Source organism: Polyodon spathula, chromosome 32 (assembly GCF_017654505.1).
Source record: "Polyodon spathula isolate WHYD16114869_AA chromosome 32, ASM1765450v1, whole genome shotgun sequence".
Lineage (NCBI taxonomy): Eukaryota > Metazoa > Chordata > Actinopteri > Acipenseriformes > Polyodontidae > Polyodon > Polyodon spathula.
The window spans coordinates 3,613,381-3,630,816 of record NC_054565.1 but is presented as its reverse complement, the minus strand read 5'-3'; the positions used below and the strand labels follow the sequence as shown (position 1 = coordinate 3,630,816).

Sequence of the window (17,436 nt, the reverse complement as noted above, 5' to 3'; positions counted from 1 at the left end):
AGAGAGTGAGCACTAGAGGGCAGCAAAGACATTTTAAAAGCTTTTGTAAAATAGGTTGAGATTGTCCTTTTGCTTTTCTCATATACTGAAAAAGCATGTAATTGAAATATATTAAAAAGCATTCATGTTACATAAATGGTCTATACAGTCTTCTTCTTCTTCTTCTTCTTCTTCTTCTTCTTCTTCTTCTTCTTCTTCTTCTTCTTCTTGAAAGACATCAGTCTTTGAAGAATAAATTTGAATCTTAACAAATATGATTTGTATATATTATTTTTTATTTAGCCTTTTTATACTTATGTAAGACGTCTGCTAAATAATAATAATAATAAATAATAATAATAATAATAATAATAATAATAAGTTCCTGCAGCACTGAAAACAGACACCCAGACTCTACCCCTTCTTCCCTAGAGCCTGCCTATCATTTTGATAAAACTGCCACAGACCTTTCAAAATAGCTGTCTTTGAAATTTTGAAAAAAAATCTATAAGCAAAGGCTTGTAATTGTTGGTGCCCAGGTACAGTTAGAGTACTTTGATTAGATAGTCATCGACACTAAATAATTTCAATAAAAACTTTGTCTTACTTTTAAATAATACATGAAACCACAAAATGAGATCTTTTTACTACATTGGTCTCTGTTATAAGTGATGCCGTTTTATATTACACGCTCATTCGTGGATTCTACTGTTGAGTGTCGCTGATGTCAAAACGAATCACATCCTTGGTCAACGGAATGGACTTTTTAAAGGTTTGTTGAAAAAAAACATCTTCTTGGCTTATACAGTATAAGCAAGAGTCCGCCTGTTTTTCCTGGTACACATAAAACAAGAACCAAAATATTTGCAGAACAATAAAACAGGGACCAGAAATAACAGCAAGAAGGTTCACACAGTGGATTTTAGCTCTGCGTAGCACAGGAGTAAGCACGTTATGGATCTTTTGCAATGGCAGATCATCATACCCAAATGCATGACTGAAGCAGTACTGTAGATAATCTGTTAAGTTTACATGTAGCCATCCCATTCATTAAAACAGTGCCGACAAAGAGTAGGCTTGTGGAGCTCGGAGGCAGGATTTTGTTGTCCATTTTTCTCCACTCAGATGCCTTTGTTTCTTGGCATCCCTAGATAACCATCTTGAAAAAGATTGTCATAAGTGTAGCGACCTCGTGATGGTATGTGTCACAGTGTCACAGGACTATTTTAATTGTGTAATAATATGTTGAAATCAGGTTGTATTATTTATTCCTTTTACGGTAACATTCCATTTGTATTGGAACACAATAAACATTTTTGGAACACATTCATTTTACTGTTTTCTCTGGCTATGCAACATTTGTCAAGTGTTAGTGCTTTTAATAAGAGCTGCCTCTTCTTTTTTTCAGAATCCTTACTGACAAATGACATTCACCATACTGGAGAGAGGGTGTTAAACCTTTGAGTTGTGGAACTAGTGGCTTTGCATTTGCAGCTGTGGAGGACGTTTCATGTCACTCATATACTTATTACAGAATTCCTTCTGCAGTCTACCCTGTATCCTACAAGTGAGCAACACCATGACTAAAACCACACTTGCTTAATAGAAACACACACTCTATCACAGTATATTAAAGAAACCCTTTGTTCATTTATTTCAAATGTAAATGTATTCTAAAGCTGCAAGAAAAATGCTAACACAATTACCATAACATATGGATAAGGGAAACATGACCTTATAAAAGCACAGGTGAGCATTGGAAAGAATACCGAGGAATGGTAAAGCATATTAATAAACTTGACAAACCAGGGTAAACTATAGTAAATGTATAGTATAGCATGGTCAAATTGCAAAAATACTGTGCACAAATACAGTGTAAAAATATTAGAAGAGTACTTGTATCTGTTGCAAGCTGATCAATTTAACCTTACATAAATGGATGCAATGTCAAATCTGAACTTGTATCAATCCTTTGGCACAGACAGAGGATGAGTGTACCTAAGAGAGAAGCTCCCAGTCCTCCTATGAGATACTGAGACCCACCAAAGTAACTGGAATGTGAAGGGCAATGCATGGAGAGAACAGTGCTGTAAATGAATGTAATTAATGCCCTTGCAGTTCGGATTCACAAGCCACAGTGTTTAAAGTGTTTATTGGTAGGTTTTGATAACCCTTGTTTATTTTGAGCTAGTCTTTCTGATCCTTGTGAGGTTTTACTGTATCAACAAAATACCATCCTAAACATGGGTGGATCTAGGTGTTGTTTTATTAACATCCTGCATTTGTTCTTCTGCAGGAAATTACTACTCAAGAAATTTGATGAACTGAAACCCCAAAAAAGGAAACAGTGCCACAACCACAATCCTAAAGATATTAACTGTGCTGGAAAAGATAAACAAAAATACAATTTAGCCTTGGGGTTAGGCTTCAGGGGTCAGGCCTGCACTTCTGTTTGTCCATTTAAGGAATTACTTTATAGAAAAAAATATCTTAAAACAGGGTCGGTTTACATCGTTTTGGTCTCTTCAGTGTTATTTTTCCCAGTTGCCATAGTGATGGAACATTTTGGTTTTTTTCAACTGAAACTTGCTCCATTTTATACACAACAGAAATCAAAAGCTGTAATGTATCGTGACATATCCTAAGACAGCAAATAATAATAATAATAATAATAATAATTCAGAAGCAAGTTGACCTGTGAAAGTTTTGAAAACCCCTGCTACTTATCCAAGTTGCCATAGCAATTTATTTTGTACTTCCTCTTTCTGGTAAGACACCATCTCCATATTTACTAGAAGCCTTCCTTTAGCTTGACTTGTAAATGAAGCAATTTACTGTCCAGTCTGGTTGTGTTTGTTGGATTCGGGTGTAATTGACTGTTTATTCACCGTGTGGAGGGGTTGCGGCTGGCAGAGTTTAAATGGAATGAGGAAGGCTGGTCAGTCCCATCCCTTAGGATTCTCCAGACAAGCTTGAAGCCAGGTATAGGCAAATTTGTAGAAAAATTAAAAGAACTCAAAATTAGAGGAAAAAAAAACAACAGATTGATTACAAGCACTGTAGAAAAAGGGCAAAAATTACATTTAAAGTTGTTTACCATTTAAGAAGATCGTTACCTTAAGCCAATATTGACAACATCAGCAGTATTAAACCACCAAGGAATTATATTTTTGTGCAAACACTAATTTTTATTATTTATATATTAAAAAAAAAATTTAAAAGACCTTACACTCAATTCATTTTCATTTTTTTACATTTTTACATTTCATTTTTATATTTTTGCACCAAACATTTTGAGAAATGACACGTTAAAAGAGAAAAAAAAAAAAAAAAAACAAACAAAAAACACTGCTAAAGATTCAATGCAGGCTTCACTGAGTTACAAATTGAAGTCATTTTTTTTTTTTTTTTTTAAAACATCCAATTGGTTGTTTCCAACTCAACGCAGCAAATTATCTTCGGTAAAAGGATCCCTCGGGATTAAAAGAATGTCATGACTAGTTTTAAGATGATACCTGTCTACTCACTGGGTGCATCATATACTGGGCGATATTCCATGTTGAATCACAGGCTAATGTCTGGTCTGTGAGCCACAGTTTAGAGAGGTCTATTGACCTACAACTCCATATCAAGGCCAGTCTCAGTAATGCTCCTGGAGCTCTTTCGTCTGCCCGTTATCTTCTGAAACTTGCCTGAGACATGCCGCCTGAACTTCTTGGTGGCGAAGCAGTAGATGATGGGGTCGAGGATGCAGTTGAGGCCCGCCAGGCAGAGGGTGACCTGATGGGCATCGTTGAGTGTCTGCAGGAGATCACATTCCCCTTTCCTCCAGAGTCCCAAGACCGCCATGGTCCAGGGACCATCTATCAAGTGGTGGGGGACGAAGCAGATGATAAACACCCCCAGCACAGCGCACACCATAAACAGGGCCCGCTGTTTGATGTCCCCGTTTTTGGGATTTCGTGGCAGCACGGACTGAATCCGGAGGGTCCTTATGATCTGCAGGTTGCACACAAGGATGAGGATGAAAACCAGGAAGAAGCAGGCAATAATGAGTAAATGGGTAATGGCCACCACTATGTTGGAGTTGGTGTCTTCGGGTTTGTAGCCCTCAAAGCAACGAGTCTTGTTGTTGACTTTGTTCACGCCATCCATGAAGAGATATGGGCATGCGCTAGCTCCAATGATGACCCAGATGACCACTGAGACCATCACCCCACACCTCCGCGGGCTTGATTGAGCAGTCTCCAGGGGTTTGGTCACAGCCTGGTAACGGTTGAAGCTGATCACTGCTAAGAAGGCTATGGAGCAGTAGGTGTTGACGAAGAACAGGGAGCCAGATAGTTTGCAGAGGAACGGGTGCAGGGTCCAGTCCCCCTGCTGGTTGTAATAGATAATCCACAGTGGTAGAGTCATAATGAAGAGAAGGTCAGCTACAGTCAAGTTGATCATATAGATCTTGATCGCGCTCATTCTCTTCATTTTATACACATGGGTAAATAAGCAGAGCACGTAGCAGTTGGCCACCAGCCCCACAATGAAGACCAGGCTGTAGAACACTGTGAAGAGGGTGTATCTGAACTCAGAGTCCACAGCACACTCACTGTCATTCACCGCCATTGTTAGATTTTCCATTAGCTTTCACTTTTCAAAATGACCTTTAAAAAAAAAAGGAATAAATGATTAGGATCATTATTATTATTTATAGTAGTATAGCAGTTGCCATGGCAGTATTTCCTATTTGAGTTCATACTGCAAACCTTCAGTCAGAAAAACCTGATATCTCAATGAAGTAAAGAAAAACAAGGATGCGGTTTTGAGTTCCCTACATGCAGTTTTCACCAGAACTGGCTGGTATTGCTTCATGTTGAGCTCAGTCCACTCTTTCTTTGCAGTGTGCTTCTTGTTTTTTATTGATAAGTCACTACGGTTGGTAATCACAGTTAAACAGGATGCTCTTTCCACCACTGCCCTGCCCAGTGCTGTTTTACTAGTTGTCTGTGATGCTGTCAGCAATTGCAGTCTTGGCTATAGAAGAACCTGCCAACCAGGAACCTCTTTTCAGATCTGCTGTCTGACTTTCAAAGGGGAAATGCAGCCTTTGTTGTACCTTTGTTTTAATGTAAATAATGCCATTTGTAGAAAAAAAAACAATTAGACAGTCCATTTACACCAGTGGTTCCCAAAAACAGTGCTGAGGACCCATCGTGTGTGCTGGTTTTCATTCCAAACGAGCTCTCAATCATTTAACTAGATCCTTCATTGAACTGATCATTTGCTTAATTAGATCCTTTTTAATTGTTTTCAGCTCTTAACAGTTGCATATTTCTAGCTAGCTATAACATTTTATAAGTAACTTGAACTCTGTTTAAGAGCTGAAAAACATTAAAAAGGTCCAACACATATACATGTTTTTTTTTTTTTTTTTTTTTTTTTTTGCTTTTACGTAAAGCACTTGGAAGGTGTTTGAAAACAGAAAGACGAAGCACTGGTACGCTTTATTCTATAAATGTGAGTCCGGTCAGGCACCTGCACACCTGATTGAACATTTTAATAGAAAAGATATAAGGCATGCTTTGAGATCTTCACAAGTCTACAAGTATAGCATACCCAGAGTTAAAAAGGTCTTTGGGGGAAAAAGGCCCTTTTTTTACACAGTGATTGAACAAAGTTGCCAGGTATCTTGAGAGAATCATCCTCTATTTGGTATTTGTAAAGGCAGGCTGTGCACTCATTTGGAAATGCAATGTTAAATTACAGGTCATAGAAGAAATATGCCTATTACTTCAACCGTATTGGTTCTGTGATAATTCAGATTATATGAATTTCTATAAGATTAGATTTTTAGATTATATCGCTGATTGTATTTGTATCTGTTTGAATGCTTGCTGACCACCAGGATGAGATAGCGTGTATATCCTGGTGAACAAGTTTAAAATAAATTAGCACCAGATCACAATCTGGGAGTATAGGTAATCTGTTTGTCTCATTATCTGTCTGTGTGTCGCAGCCACATTTATACACCTGTCTGAAGAACCGCATATCCAGTTGTGATGAAAACTGCCGACTAAATTCTTTAGCATAAGTTAGGCATCTGGCAAGGCAATGCACAGACAGAGTGGGCTGAAAAAAAACACTTTCTCCAGGAACCAGCAGCTCAACAGCATGCCCTGATGAGATACACCAGGCTTGACCGTTCATTTTCTTACCCATCACAGCAACATAACATATAATAATGTTGCTTTATAAAACAGGCTGGTACTCAGAAACACACAGGGAGGTTTCCAGGTGAATTGCATGTTTTGTTTCTTTGAAAGTGTGGGATCAAGATTCGTTTTGTTTTTCATCAGCAATGTCCATGAGAACAAAACAAGGGAGAGTAATGAATCTGCTCCCATACTGTATGTGACACTTTGAAATAACAAATACAAGTTAGGATAAGCCTTGAACCTAAATAACTGCAGAATTGTTTTATTGCTGTTGTATAATATATTTTTGATTTCCCCAACTTTATTCACAGTGTAGGAATGAACAAAACCAGCGAAAACAATTTTGAGGAAAACATATTAAATATTATCGTAATAGTCCTATTTAAATATCATTTTCACAACAAAAATATATTTAGCACCCACAAACAGAGGGTGCTAACAGAGGCGGATATTTAAATAAATACAAACGAAAACACAGTTCAAACGACACTGTAAATGAAATGTAAAGGTGTAAAAGTGGAGCGAAATCAATTATACAGAGAACTCTGTTACACAAACCTATATCCAGGTCAAACTCGTGTATTAATAGTTGAGCTTCAGAGGTCTGTAAAAATGCGCACGGATTCCTCTGATTTACAGGCAATCATTATTGCATTCTACAACTACAGTATACAAAAGTCTTACTTCTCGTCGTACTGAGCAATACAACTGAACTGTATAGTATTTACCGTCTTTTCAAAAAAGCTCAATTTAAACAAGATAACAAGGTGCTCACCATCAGAGCTGAGATCCCTGTCGGCAACTGAAACCCCGTCCAGAAAAAAACAAGTAACAGCTTTAAGACTCAGCCAGAAAAGAGAAACACTCAAGAGCTCGTAAGAGTTACGCAAACGAGGTTGTGCTTTATCATGGGAAGATCTGAAAAGAGTGAAACCTGTAATATCCGCTGGGAAACCCTTCTTTCCAGAAACTGTACACATAATCTCACTAACATGATTATTATTATTTTTTTTTTTTTTTCAAATAAAAAAAGACTTGCTAATCGCTGTGTGAGGAAACAGTTGATGAAAAGATTATAATTACCCAATTGTGATTGAAATGCGGCTGTGCTGCTGTTGTCCGGGCAGTGTGTGCTGCTATCGGGGAAGGAGTGAGCAGAACCGTTCTCGATCTGATCTGGTGCAAGCAAGAGTTGAATGATAAAAGTGTTCCTCACACAGGGCACCTCGTGACCACTTCCAGGTAATCGATCAATGATTAATTTCTCTTTATAAGTAGGTGATCCATTAATGTGTCTGATGATACTGTTTAGGCAATAAGTGTTTCATTTTGGAATATTATAATCAATACATGCTGCTTACATCTTGGTTGTGTGCACTTCTTCACACACAAATATATTATTTAGTTTCCTTACACCTGTTTGTTATATGGGTGCGTTTGGATGGAAGCTCCCAATATTAACATGAAATGTGCACACTGGGATGAAACAGGGCTTCTATCTATGCTGTGCTTATGAAATACTGTAGTGACATTTTTTTTCTTCAGCCAATCATTACATTTAAAAACTGCGAGGTGTATGAAGAAATCCTTCAACACAAGGAGCAAGTTATTGAGTGTTATTTAGCAAGTAATTGAGTGTATAATAGTCTGGGGGTTTATAGAGGCTGAGTGAGTGTCTCTCTGCCGACCCTCTGCCTGTATATCACAGTTATATTTTGGTCAGCAGAGGAGAGCTTTTACGAGCGATGTTGAAAAACAGATTGTATTTAACACTGAAGCAATGGGTTGAACTTTCCTCATTGTATTTTTCATTTTACAGCGTGAGAGTTTTTCAGTTAGGTTAAGTGTCACTTTCCAGTTCCCTACCAATAAAGCCTGAGGACCCTTTGAATTTGCTTATTGTCGACATGCCAGTATCCCAAGATGAGTTTTTTTGGTTTTGTTTTACTTTTAATCCCCATTTGACATGAAGTTTGACCACTTTTAAAGCTGAATCTATCTTTCAGGAAGAAGACATCCACTTAGTCGCACAAATAACAGTTCATTGGTTGCGAAAGATATGCCTGAAGGCACATGATCAGTTATGCCCAACATGAACATGATAACTGACAGATAGATACATAATACATTCACATTACAATTTTGGCCTTATCCATTGGAGCTCGATAGCCGCCCCTATGCTGGCCGAACTGAGATGGATGCAATACAGTGATTAAGAATGGCTCGGCCAGCGGGCAGGACAAGTGGCACTTGGGGCCACCTTTCCCCTAGACAAGGCTCACTGTAGGGTGGAGGCAGCAAACTGCTGCACGTGGCGCCAGTAGAAAAGCTGTCTGAAAGGTAAACACTGCACTTGTTTTTTTCTTTCACAAGTACCATATTTCAAGTAAGCTTCTCCAATGCTTTTGTATAACTTGCTTCATTACTTTTTCTGGTATTGGCAAGGAATATAGATTTGCTCACTGTTTCAGTGTTTGACAATGGGGTGTGACAAGAGTGTCGATTGAAAATGACAATAAACAAATAACAGAAGGCCTTTTCTTTTTGTTGTGGTTATTTATGTTCCAAACTGGATGTTGTTCCCTTTCTGCTTTGCCTGTGGTTGCTAAGAGACTGCAGAATGTGACGTCTGAGGTAGTGGAATCAACCATTCAAGTATAATTCAACCGAAATTTTAAAAAATGGTTTAGAGATTTCCTCTAACCTGACTGGTCAACACGAGGGCCTTAATCTCTGGTAAAGGACCTAGAATGTTATCTTTCAAACTATGTTTAAACACTGTTCCAAATCAATCCGAGGGAAATTACATAAATACAGTGTTCGTGCATTTTACCTTTTTTTCTTTGTTGTTGGTCAATGTAGATAAAGTCTGCTTCCTCGCTATCCTACACATTCAATCTATCTTTTCAAAGGTAGCATAGCAAATAAAGTTTAAAACAAAAAACAGCACATGTTTTCTGTCGGTGGCAATATAGTTACCACAATACCAACTTATTTCCTGTTTGAACAATGAGTTAAAGAAATCAAACATCAGTCTGATTACTTTCAGCAACTTTATTACAGCAACACAGTACTCTCTTCTCCAGCAAAGCCATGAAGGGGGCTTTGAATAAACTTCCTGAACACATTGAAACAATTGAACAAACAGCACGATCAGCATTAATACAGACAACTGAAACTTCTTTTTTATTTTGCGAATAAATCCTAGGACCTAACGGTAACTTAAATACTAAAATGTACACTTAAACACACACCTGAGCTCAAATCCTAATAAAAAAATTTTAAAAGTTAGCTGTACTTTTATTCTTTTACATGTTTTGCAAACAGTTCACAAATCACGTTTGCATTTCTGTACAAGGTACCTGAACTGAAGAACAGCTTCATGTAACTAGAGTTGTGTTAGTATTGAGGTATCATTTAAGCTATTGAAAATACTCACGACACCACGCAGTCCACTGTCTGGTAAGGCCCTTCTCATTATGTTAAATGCTCTTGCCTTTGGCTCAGGACGTTAAACAGCACGAGGCGGGTCTTGCCAGACAGTAAAGCCCTCTTCTTTAGCATCTATTGCTTAAATATCAATCTTACTCCTAATCTGCTGAATCCTCTCTGTGAGGTATCGTCGGAACATCGTGGTGGTGAAGCAGTAGATGATGGGGTCGAGGATGCAGTTGAGGCCCGCCAGGCAGAGGGTGACTTGATGGGCATCGTTGAGGGTCTGCAGGAGATCACAGTCCTCTTTCCTCCAGAGTCCCAAGACTGCCATGGTCCAGGGACCACTGATCAAGTGGTGGGGGACAAAGCAGACAACAAAGACCCCCAGCACGGCAAACACCATCCGCAGAGCTCGTTGTTTGATACCCCCCTTTATGGAACCTTGCTGTTGCACTGGCTGGGAAAGGAGGGTTCTTGCGATCAGCAGGTTAGACACAAGAATGAAGATGAACACCAAGAAGAAGCAGGCAATAATGAGTAAATTGGTAATGGCCACCCATGTGTTTTGGGGTCCGTACCACTCAAAACAACGCTTCTTGTTATTGTTTTTGTTCAGTCCATCCATGAAGAGATACGGGCTTGCGCTAGCCCCAATGATGACCCAGATGACCACTGAGACCACCACCCCACGTCTCCGCGGGTTTGATTGAGCAGTCTCCAGGGGTTTGGTCACAGCCCAGTAACGGTTGAAGCTGATCACTGCTAAGAAGGCTATGGAGCAGTAGGTGTTGACGAAGAACAGGGAGCCAGATAGTTTGCAGAGGAACGGGTGCAGGGTCCAGTCACCATTCTGGTTGTAATAGATAATCCACTGTGGTAGAGTCATAATAAATAGAAGGTCAGCTACAGTCAGGTTGATCATGTAGATCTTGATCTCGCTCATTCTCTTAATTCTATGCATTCGTGCAAAGACCCAGAGCACATAACAATTGGCCACCAATCCCACAATGAAGATTATGCTGTAGAACACTGTGAAGAGAGTGTATCTGAACTCAGAGTCCACACTACAGCTTCTATGGGGAAACATCTTTGTAAGATTGAGTGACGTGGTGTTGGATTCACTGAACTGCATCGTCCTATTTTTGTTCATGTTTTTTTTTTTCAAAATGGTCCCATTTACCTGTAGAAACATGAATACAACACGATTATTAGTATTACAATATTAATTATTAGTAAATAATAGAGGGAGCAATTTCTTGGCTACCAAGTGTTCGAGCCTGCATTCATGCCAGTACAGATTGGAACTTTTACAAACTTTCTGTATGATTCCCTTGACAACCAGTTTCTTTTGGAAGAGGCTGGGTAAGGCTCGGGGTGCAGATTATGTCATGTGTAATTGCTTGCTTAATAATGACATGCCTAAAAACATGCCTTCTCTGGGTGATTCAGGGTTTTTTTTTAAATGATGCAACCACATACCTGGACATACACTCACCATTTCACACCTTAAGAAAACACATACTATTTAGCAAAAGCCATGCTTTAAAAACAATAGTGAATATGTTATTCATGAATAAATGAACAGGCCCTTGGTAACCTGTCTCATTGTGTGCCTTGCTCTCCCACCCTGTTGTCCTATAAAATGGCTATTCCGTCTCTGCTATTTACAAAACAGTTCAGTATGTTATGTATTTACAGGTAAAGGGATTTCACTATACCCACGCACCCTTTGGTCTCAAATACAGCTCTGGCCAAAAGTTTAGCATCACCAAGAATATTAAGATTGAGATATCATTAAAAAAAACAACTATATGAACATAATTTAGATCTTTTATTTAACATCATGCAATCAAAGAAACTACAAAATGATATTGCAAAAGTCTACCAGAAGCCATAATAGTAGCACAGTATTTCATGTTAGATTTTTAAATGTTACTGTAACAGGGAGAGATCTGTGCTGACTCTGCTGGCGCGTTCACAGGGCTGCAGGAAGAGGGCGGCAGTCGTCCAACAACCGCCTGTGAGTCATGGCAGTGACACTGGGAGGTGGGAAAGTGGGTGTGTGGATTTTCCCCCTCTCTGAATGGCTGAGAGGCGCATCTTGGGAGATTGTTAGCCCTATAAATTAACACTCTGTTGTTTCCTCAGGTCTGACCTTTTAAAGGCGCAGAGTGCGCAGAAACGCTGGTCCACGACCGAACGGAACGGAGGTTCAGAGCTAGACAGTGAGGGAGGGGAACCCTTGGGCAGATCCCTGAATAAGGATAGCTGAGCAGGCTAGGTAGCCGGCAGCGTAGGACGGTGATCTGGGTCGCACGGGCAGCGGCGACCGGGATATTGCTGTAAAGTGCAGCACCTTTTCTTTGTAGTTTTGTTACTGGTTTATTTTTCCTGTTTCTTTGTACCTTCGATTTTTGCAGTATTGTTTTGAAGCACCTGCGAGTGCACCTGGACTGTTTACCATTGCTTGATATTCCCGTGGTTCTGTTTACCATAGTTGGTAAGCAGACCACGGACCAACAGCGCCCTCTGCGGGCTAAAGAAACCCAACCCGCCCCTGAAATAAAACTGGGCACCTGTGTGGTGTTTTCAATTACACCTGTCTGTCTCCTGGTCAGTGAATTACCCACATCCCTTCTACAGTTACATTTTTAAATTAGTCAGTTTATTTGTTAAGAATATGGGAAACTACAAAGCGGTGTGTAATTCAATATGATAACGTAACACTATTCACCAGGTTTCATTAGGCTTTAAGAAGCAAATTTGTTTAATTCTATAGGGTGATGCTAAACTTTTGGCCAGAGCTGTAGTTCGGATAATAGAGGTATCATGCAATGTTGTTTCTTGCCTTAAACAACTTTATTAACAGTATAGGCAAAGCAAGAGCAGTGAATTAATTAATTAATTCTCATTAGAAGGAAGTAACTAAACTACTGCTTGACCATGCAGTCTTTTCAAAGCAATGAAGAGCCTAAAATAGGATACTCCACCAAATAAAAAAAAAGTAACTTTGAAGAGATCCTTGAACTATATATGTCTTAAGAATATGCACATATTATCAAGGTTACTATTGAAACAATACAGCTGAAAAGAACAGTATTTACTGTCTTTACAAATTTAAAAGACTTGCATTAAACATTAGAAACCACGTATAAGAAGTCAACTCATAACAGCTAAACAGTTAAAAAATACATTCCCCTACAGATAATATTATCATGGGTATTACATTACAACTTGAAATGACATGCTCACCATAGATTTGGAATTCCTTTCCTCAACTGGAATGCAGTCCAGAGGATAGTACTGCTTCAAATTGTACTCAGAAGAAACACACTTGACAGTTATGCAGGTTGTAATGTAGATACTAGTAATCAAGGAAACTTGCAACATCCGCTAAACAACATTGTCTTGGGAGATACAGCCACAGCTTTGCCTCACCCAGTCATTTTTTTATTGTGAAACATTCATTGTCTTTCAGTTTAAAGTAAAAGGGAACAGGATATGAAAAAAAGAAAAAAACATTTACCTTTGAATCATTACTGTATGATACACTGCGGTTCAGAAACTCTTAAAGGTTAGCGTTTAACTCTCCTATTATGTTCAGAATTTAGGTACATCTGTTATTTTTTGGGTCATATCAAACTAATTTAAACAGCCTTAAATTGATTAACTGTTTTTATTTGCAAATTTGCTTTTAGTCCAGGAGCTGTGATAAAACTTGTTTGAGTGCCGACCTGGGAGCTCCTCAATTTGTATTAAAACAATTATACAATATGAATGTGTAGTTTCCTTGATTACATGATGTTAAATAAAATATATAAATTACATTCAGATTTTATTTTTATTTTTAATTTGGTCTCAAACCTAAAATTCTAGGTGATACAAAAGTTTTGGCCGTAGTTGTAAGTGGTTGGAGAGGTCCCACCACTGCTCACAATAACAACAGTAGCAGGGCTGATCCTAGTTTAAATACACAAACTTGGATACCTGTTGTAGGGTCGCAAAATGAAGTGCAGCGATGATCAGAGACAATCAATCACACCAATTGTTCAATCAAAGGTTTATTGCAGTGGTCATCAAAATACAAAGCACTCCGGAGAATAATGGTCACTTTATCAGTAACCAGTGTATTCTGCCCGGGTAAAGCACATACATGAGTTATATAGTTTCTACATAAAATCCTCTGCTCCTATCAGGATTTGGCACGCAGCAGACAATTCATCCATCCTTACCCCCTAAACTCATAAACTCAACCAATAGAGGATAGCTGTGGGGCATGATTGCCCCCTCCGTTGCGGTTGTTATGTTCACTTCAGCCTGGAATTTACGATCTAGCAAGCAAGCAGGCATTGCCCTTCTTCTACCATCCCCCCACTGCCCCTGGACATCTGACCCAACCTAATGGTGTACTGAAACATTCTACCCTTCCCCCCTCCTTTCACAAATTCCTCACTAAACATTGTAGAACCGCTCCCAAATCATCGTTGGTTGATCCTGCTATCCTGTTCGGTTCCTTTACTGTCATATCCCAAAACTTGTTCTAAACTTTTCTTAGGGCTCACTTGCATTTCCATTCGCTATGTAGGTTTTAATAGCTCCTGTTATATTAAACATGTGTTTTCATTAAGAAATTTATATATTATATATATATATATATATATATATATATATATATATATATATATATATATATATATATAGGGACATTCTTTAGCAATAACTATTGAGAATATCAGAATCTGGGGGTGTGTGGAGCTGCCCCACCCATTGCAGGTTTGCAACTTGCTCATTACAAAAGAAAAAAAAAAAACCTTTCTGATTTACTTCCAAACACACTGTTTATTTAAATCAGCTGCTTGATGATCTATACAATGCTCCCTCCCCTTGAAACTCCTATGAAAACAACATGATGAATCTTGTCCTTCAAGGGTTGCCTGGATATGTTGTTATAATAATGAGGGTTTGGTGATATTTAAAATAAAATAAAAACTAAATACTAACGCAGTTTAACCCAAAACTTATTGTTGAATGTTACAAACAATTTATTACCAGAAAATTAACACAATGTACTGGTTACCATGAAGTACTGAGTCACCAAATTAAATCAAGAGATTTCAGTGTGGAACTTCCAACCTACATATTCAAGGAGAACAGTAGATTAAGTGACCTAGATTTATAGATAAGAAACTCATTTTGCTCATGGTCAATACAACATTTTAAGAAGTGTGTTTATTGTCAGTTGTCCACTAGGATGCTAAAGAAATTCCTCTACAAATGCTGTGATGCATAAACCTGTATGAATCTCAGGAGCTATACTAAGATTTTGGATGTCATAATAAGAAATGTGCTTTTGAGTTGCTTGCAAAAGAGTGATTTCAATAACACCATCTGGGTTTACAACAGGTGTAACTGGAGCGTTCTAAATGTCGTCCTTGCTTTTTTTTCTGTCTCTGGGTCCTAAAAGTTTCTCCATAGCACCAAAGAAGTGTTTTTAAGGTCTTCGTTGAACATGTCGTTCTTAATAGACTGCTCATGCCAGTGCATGAAGGGTCATGTGCATTCATGATTGAAGTTGACGGTTCGCTCCCCTTCCCCCCCCACTCAACGAAACACACCCTTCAGCACACCTCTTGTTAAGGGCATGTCTCCTGAATGCCTCTTATAGTCCTTAAGGAATAGAAAGACAAGCGTTGAATTGACAACAGGACTGGAAGACACAGGTGTCGTTGTTCATCAAATCAACAATACAAAGGTCACTCTTGAAATCAGGACTTAAAGGATATTTTGCAGTAAGAATACCTCTGTTAAGAAATGGGAACAAGACTAAAAGGCTACAGTATGCACAAGAACACAGAAATCGGACTATGGAACAATGGTCAAAGGTACGTTGGACTGTTGATGGATGGACGACACCTGTGCCTTCTGCCAGTTCTGTTGTCAATTCAACATGTCTTTTTTTTCTATTCTTTAAGGATAACATCTTCAAGTACTGCTCATCCTTCTTAGACAGCTTTTTCAGTCTTCCAGTCCTAGGTTTGTCAATTACAGATGATGTTTCTCTGTACTTGTTGATTATGCTTCGGACACCACACCTTGAAAATCAAGTGACGCGAGCTATTTCACTCAATGTTTTTCCTTCTTTATGCAAGTCAAGGTTTTTATAATAGTAAAAAACACTAATGGATGCTTTGAGTAAATTGTTGATGCTCAAAATGCATGAGAGAAGAACAATGCAACATGTCGAAGACTCTCACAGCAGTGTATATACAGTAGAATGTACTCTGGTACGACAGTTGTGATACAATATTATCGACACCCGATATATTTAGTACTAGTACGATTCAATTTTGTTTTGCAGAACACTAGGTTATTAGTATTTAATATAGAAATTGTTTTTGCATGAACTGGAAATAAAATTTGAGTAACCAAACATGGAAGCAAAATGCCAGTTTAATGACGGCCAGACACCCAGCATGTCCTCGCTGTATGATATTGTCACTCTACAGTGTCAGCCAACAATGGTTGCACTTTTAGTGTGTGCAGTTTATGATACTGTTTTGTTATTGGCTAAACCTAAAACACCCTTTTAAATGTTTAATCATTCACCATAATAAAATGTAAAGAAATGTTTGACGTTTTTGAATAACTCCTTTGTAAATCCAGACAAGCCCATAGCACAGGAATTGAAACTGGTGAATTAAATACCAGCAAGGCCATTTTAATAACACACTATAAAACAAGCAAGCAAAGTTATAAAGGCAAAACAAGCATTTAAAATGCATACCATCAAGCTAACTAACATGACAATTGGTAACATGTTACCAGGATTACATTTTAAAAAATACCAAATAAGAAAAATCTAGGATAACTGCATGCAACACTGGACAATGATAACATACCAAAAGCACCAGTTATTTTACGGGGGGGAGGGTTCCGTCATTTTATACTTTAACAGAAAAAAAAAAAGTTGCTACAATAGCAGCGCCGCATTAACACTTAACTGTATGGACGGTGCTTTACTGAAAAACGTTCGATTTTGAAACAAACCCCCAAACACAAATACAAACTTAATTACCAAGATCGATTCCTTTCTGGACCCCAACCGTGCATGGCAACCAGAGACCTCATCACCCTGGATTCCAGTTTAGTGGTACTGTCCCCAGCACATGAACTTGAGATTACAGATCTTCACTGACACATATCTGCAATAATACAGTCTGCAAAACTAATATTCAAATCTATGTAGAAAACTCTTGCATCCCAACACCTCATAAATTTGTGAAAGGCAGTTTTAACACTTGTTTTAATAAGATATTGTCAGATAAATTACATTACAGATGAATCTGCCAACATCACAGTACAAATAAAAATTAAAACAAAACAAAAAAAAAAAACAGTAAAAACATTACTTTACTGCATTTCAAAACTGCATTTCAACATTTTCCCTCTTCTTGTTCTCAGTGCCTTACCACAATAAATGCAGCCTGGTTAAAACACTAATGACCTAATGCTGCTAAAACAATAAACATGATCTAGCAGATTAGAGGTGTAATATAACTATGGTTACACAGACCTTTAGGAGACATACAACATAAATACAACAGTTCCTTGAGTGGAGGGGAATTCATTCATTTTATGATCATTTCACAACGTTTCAAGATAAGCAACTGTAAGACTCTGTTTACACTGGGTCTATACAGAGGGTTTGTTCCACACTCTGTATGGTTTGGTACATTTGCTGTGAAGTGTGAACAACAGAGTGTGCTTTGGAAACGATCCATACCGAGTCCACCTAAAGAGGAGCTCAATGTGA

General features: G+C 38.3%; 2 protein-coding genes and 1 long non-coding RNA gene across 4 annotated transcripts; 1 reads left to right on the top strand and 2 right to left on the bottom strand.

Moving 5' to 3' along the window:
* The first annotated feature begins 323 nt into the window (after positions 1–323).
* On the top strand, positions 324–3,392 carry LOC121303369. Its single transcript, XR_005947785.1, has 2 exons — positions 324–1,546; positions 1,961–3,392. It is a non-coding gene; the product is annotated as an uncharacterized LOC121303369 (long non-coding RNA).
* On the bottom strand, positions 2,113–7,077 carry LOC121303368 (platelet-activating factor receptor-like). Its single transcript, XM_041234017.1, has 2 exons — positions 6,964–7,077; positions 2,113–4,637 (listed from the first exon to the last, which is right to left on the bottom strand). The coding sequence occupies exon 2, from the start codon at positions 4,612–4,614 to the stop codon at positions 3,595–3,597; it is 1,020 nt and encodes a 339-aa protein (XP_041089951.1). The 5' UTR covers positions 4,615–4,637; positions 6,964–7,077; the 3' UTR covers positions 2,113–3,594.
* LOC121303367 (platelet-activating factor receptor-like) lies at positions 4,549–13,054 on the bottom strand. Of its 2 annotated transcripts, XM_041234015.1 has the most exons (4): positions 12,876–13,054; positions 9,777–10,803; positions 7,272–7,364; positions 4,550–4,637 (listed from the first exon to the last, which is right to left on the bottom strand). In XM_041234015.1, exons 1-4 carry the CDS (start codon positions 13,011–13,013, stop codon positions 4,621–4,623), a joined length of 1,275 nt encoding a protein of 424 aa, XP_041089949.1. In that variant the 5' UTR covers positions 13,014–13,054; the 3' UTR covers positions 4,550–4,620. The 2 variants fall into 2 exon arrangements, with proteins under 2 accessions (XP_041089950.1, XP_041089949.1); XM_041234016.1 differs by lacking the exon at positions 7,272–7,364 and having other exon boundaries at positions 4,549–4,637; positions 12,876–13,053.
* Between the last annotated feature and the right edge of the window lie 4,382 nt (positions 13,055–17,436).

Excerpts from the sequence above, each read along its gene's own strand:
- LOC121303368 (XM_041234017.1), bottom strand. The coding sequence starts at position 4,614 with ATGGAAAATCTAACAATGGCGGTGAATGACAGTGAGTGTGCTGTGGAC.
- LOC121303367 (XM_041234015.1), bottom strand. The coding sequence starts at position 13,013 with ATGTTGCAAGTTTCCTTGATTACTAGTATCTACATTACAACCTGCATA. Across the intron at positions 10,804-12,875 it reads AAAGGAATTCCAAATCTATG|GTAAATGGGACCATTTTGAA; the intron begins GTGAGCATGTCA and ends ATGTTTCTACAG. Across the intron at positions 7,365-9,776 it reads GAGGATTCAGCAGATTAGGA|ATCAGATCGAGAACGGTTCT; the intron begins GTAAGATTGATA and ends TGCTTGCACCAG.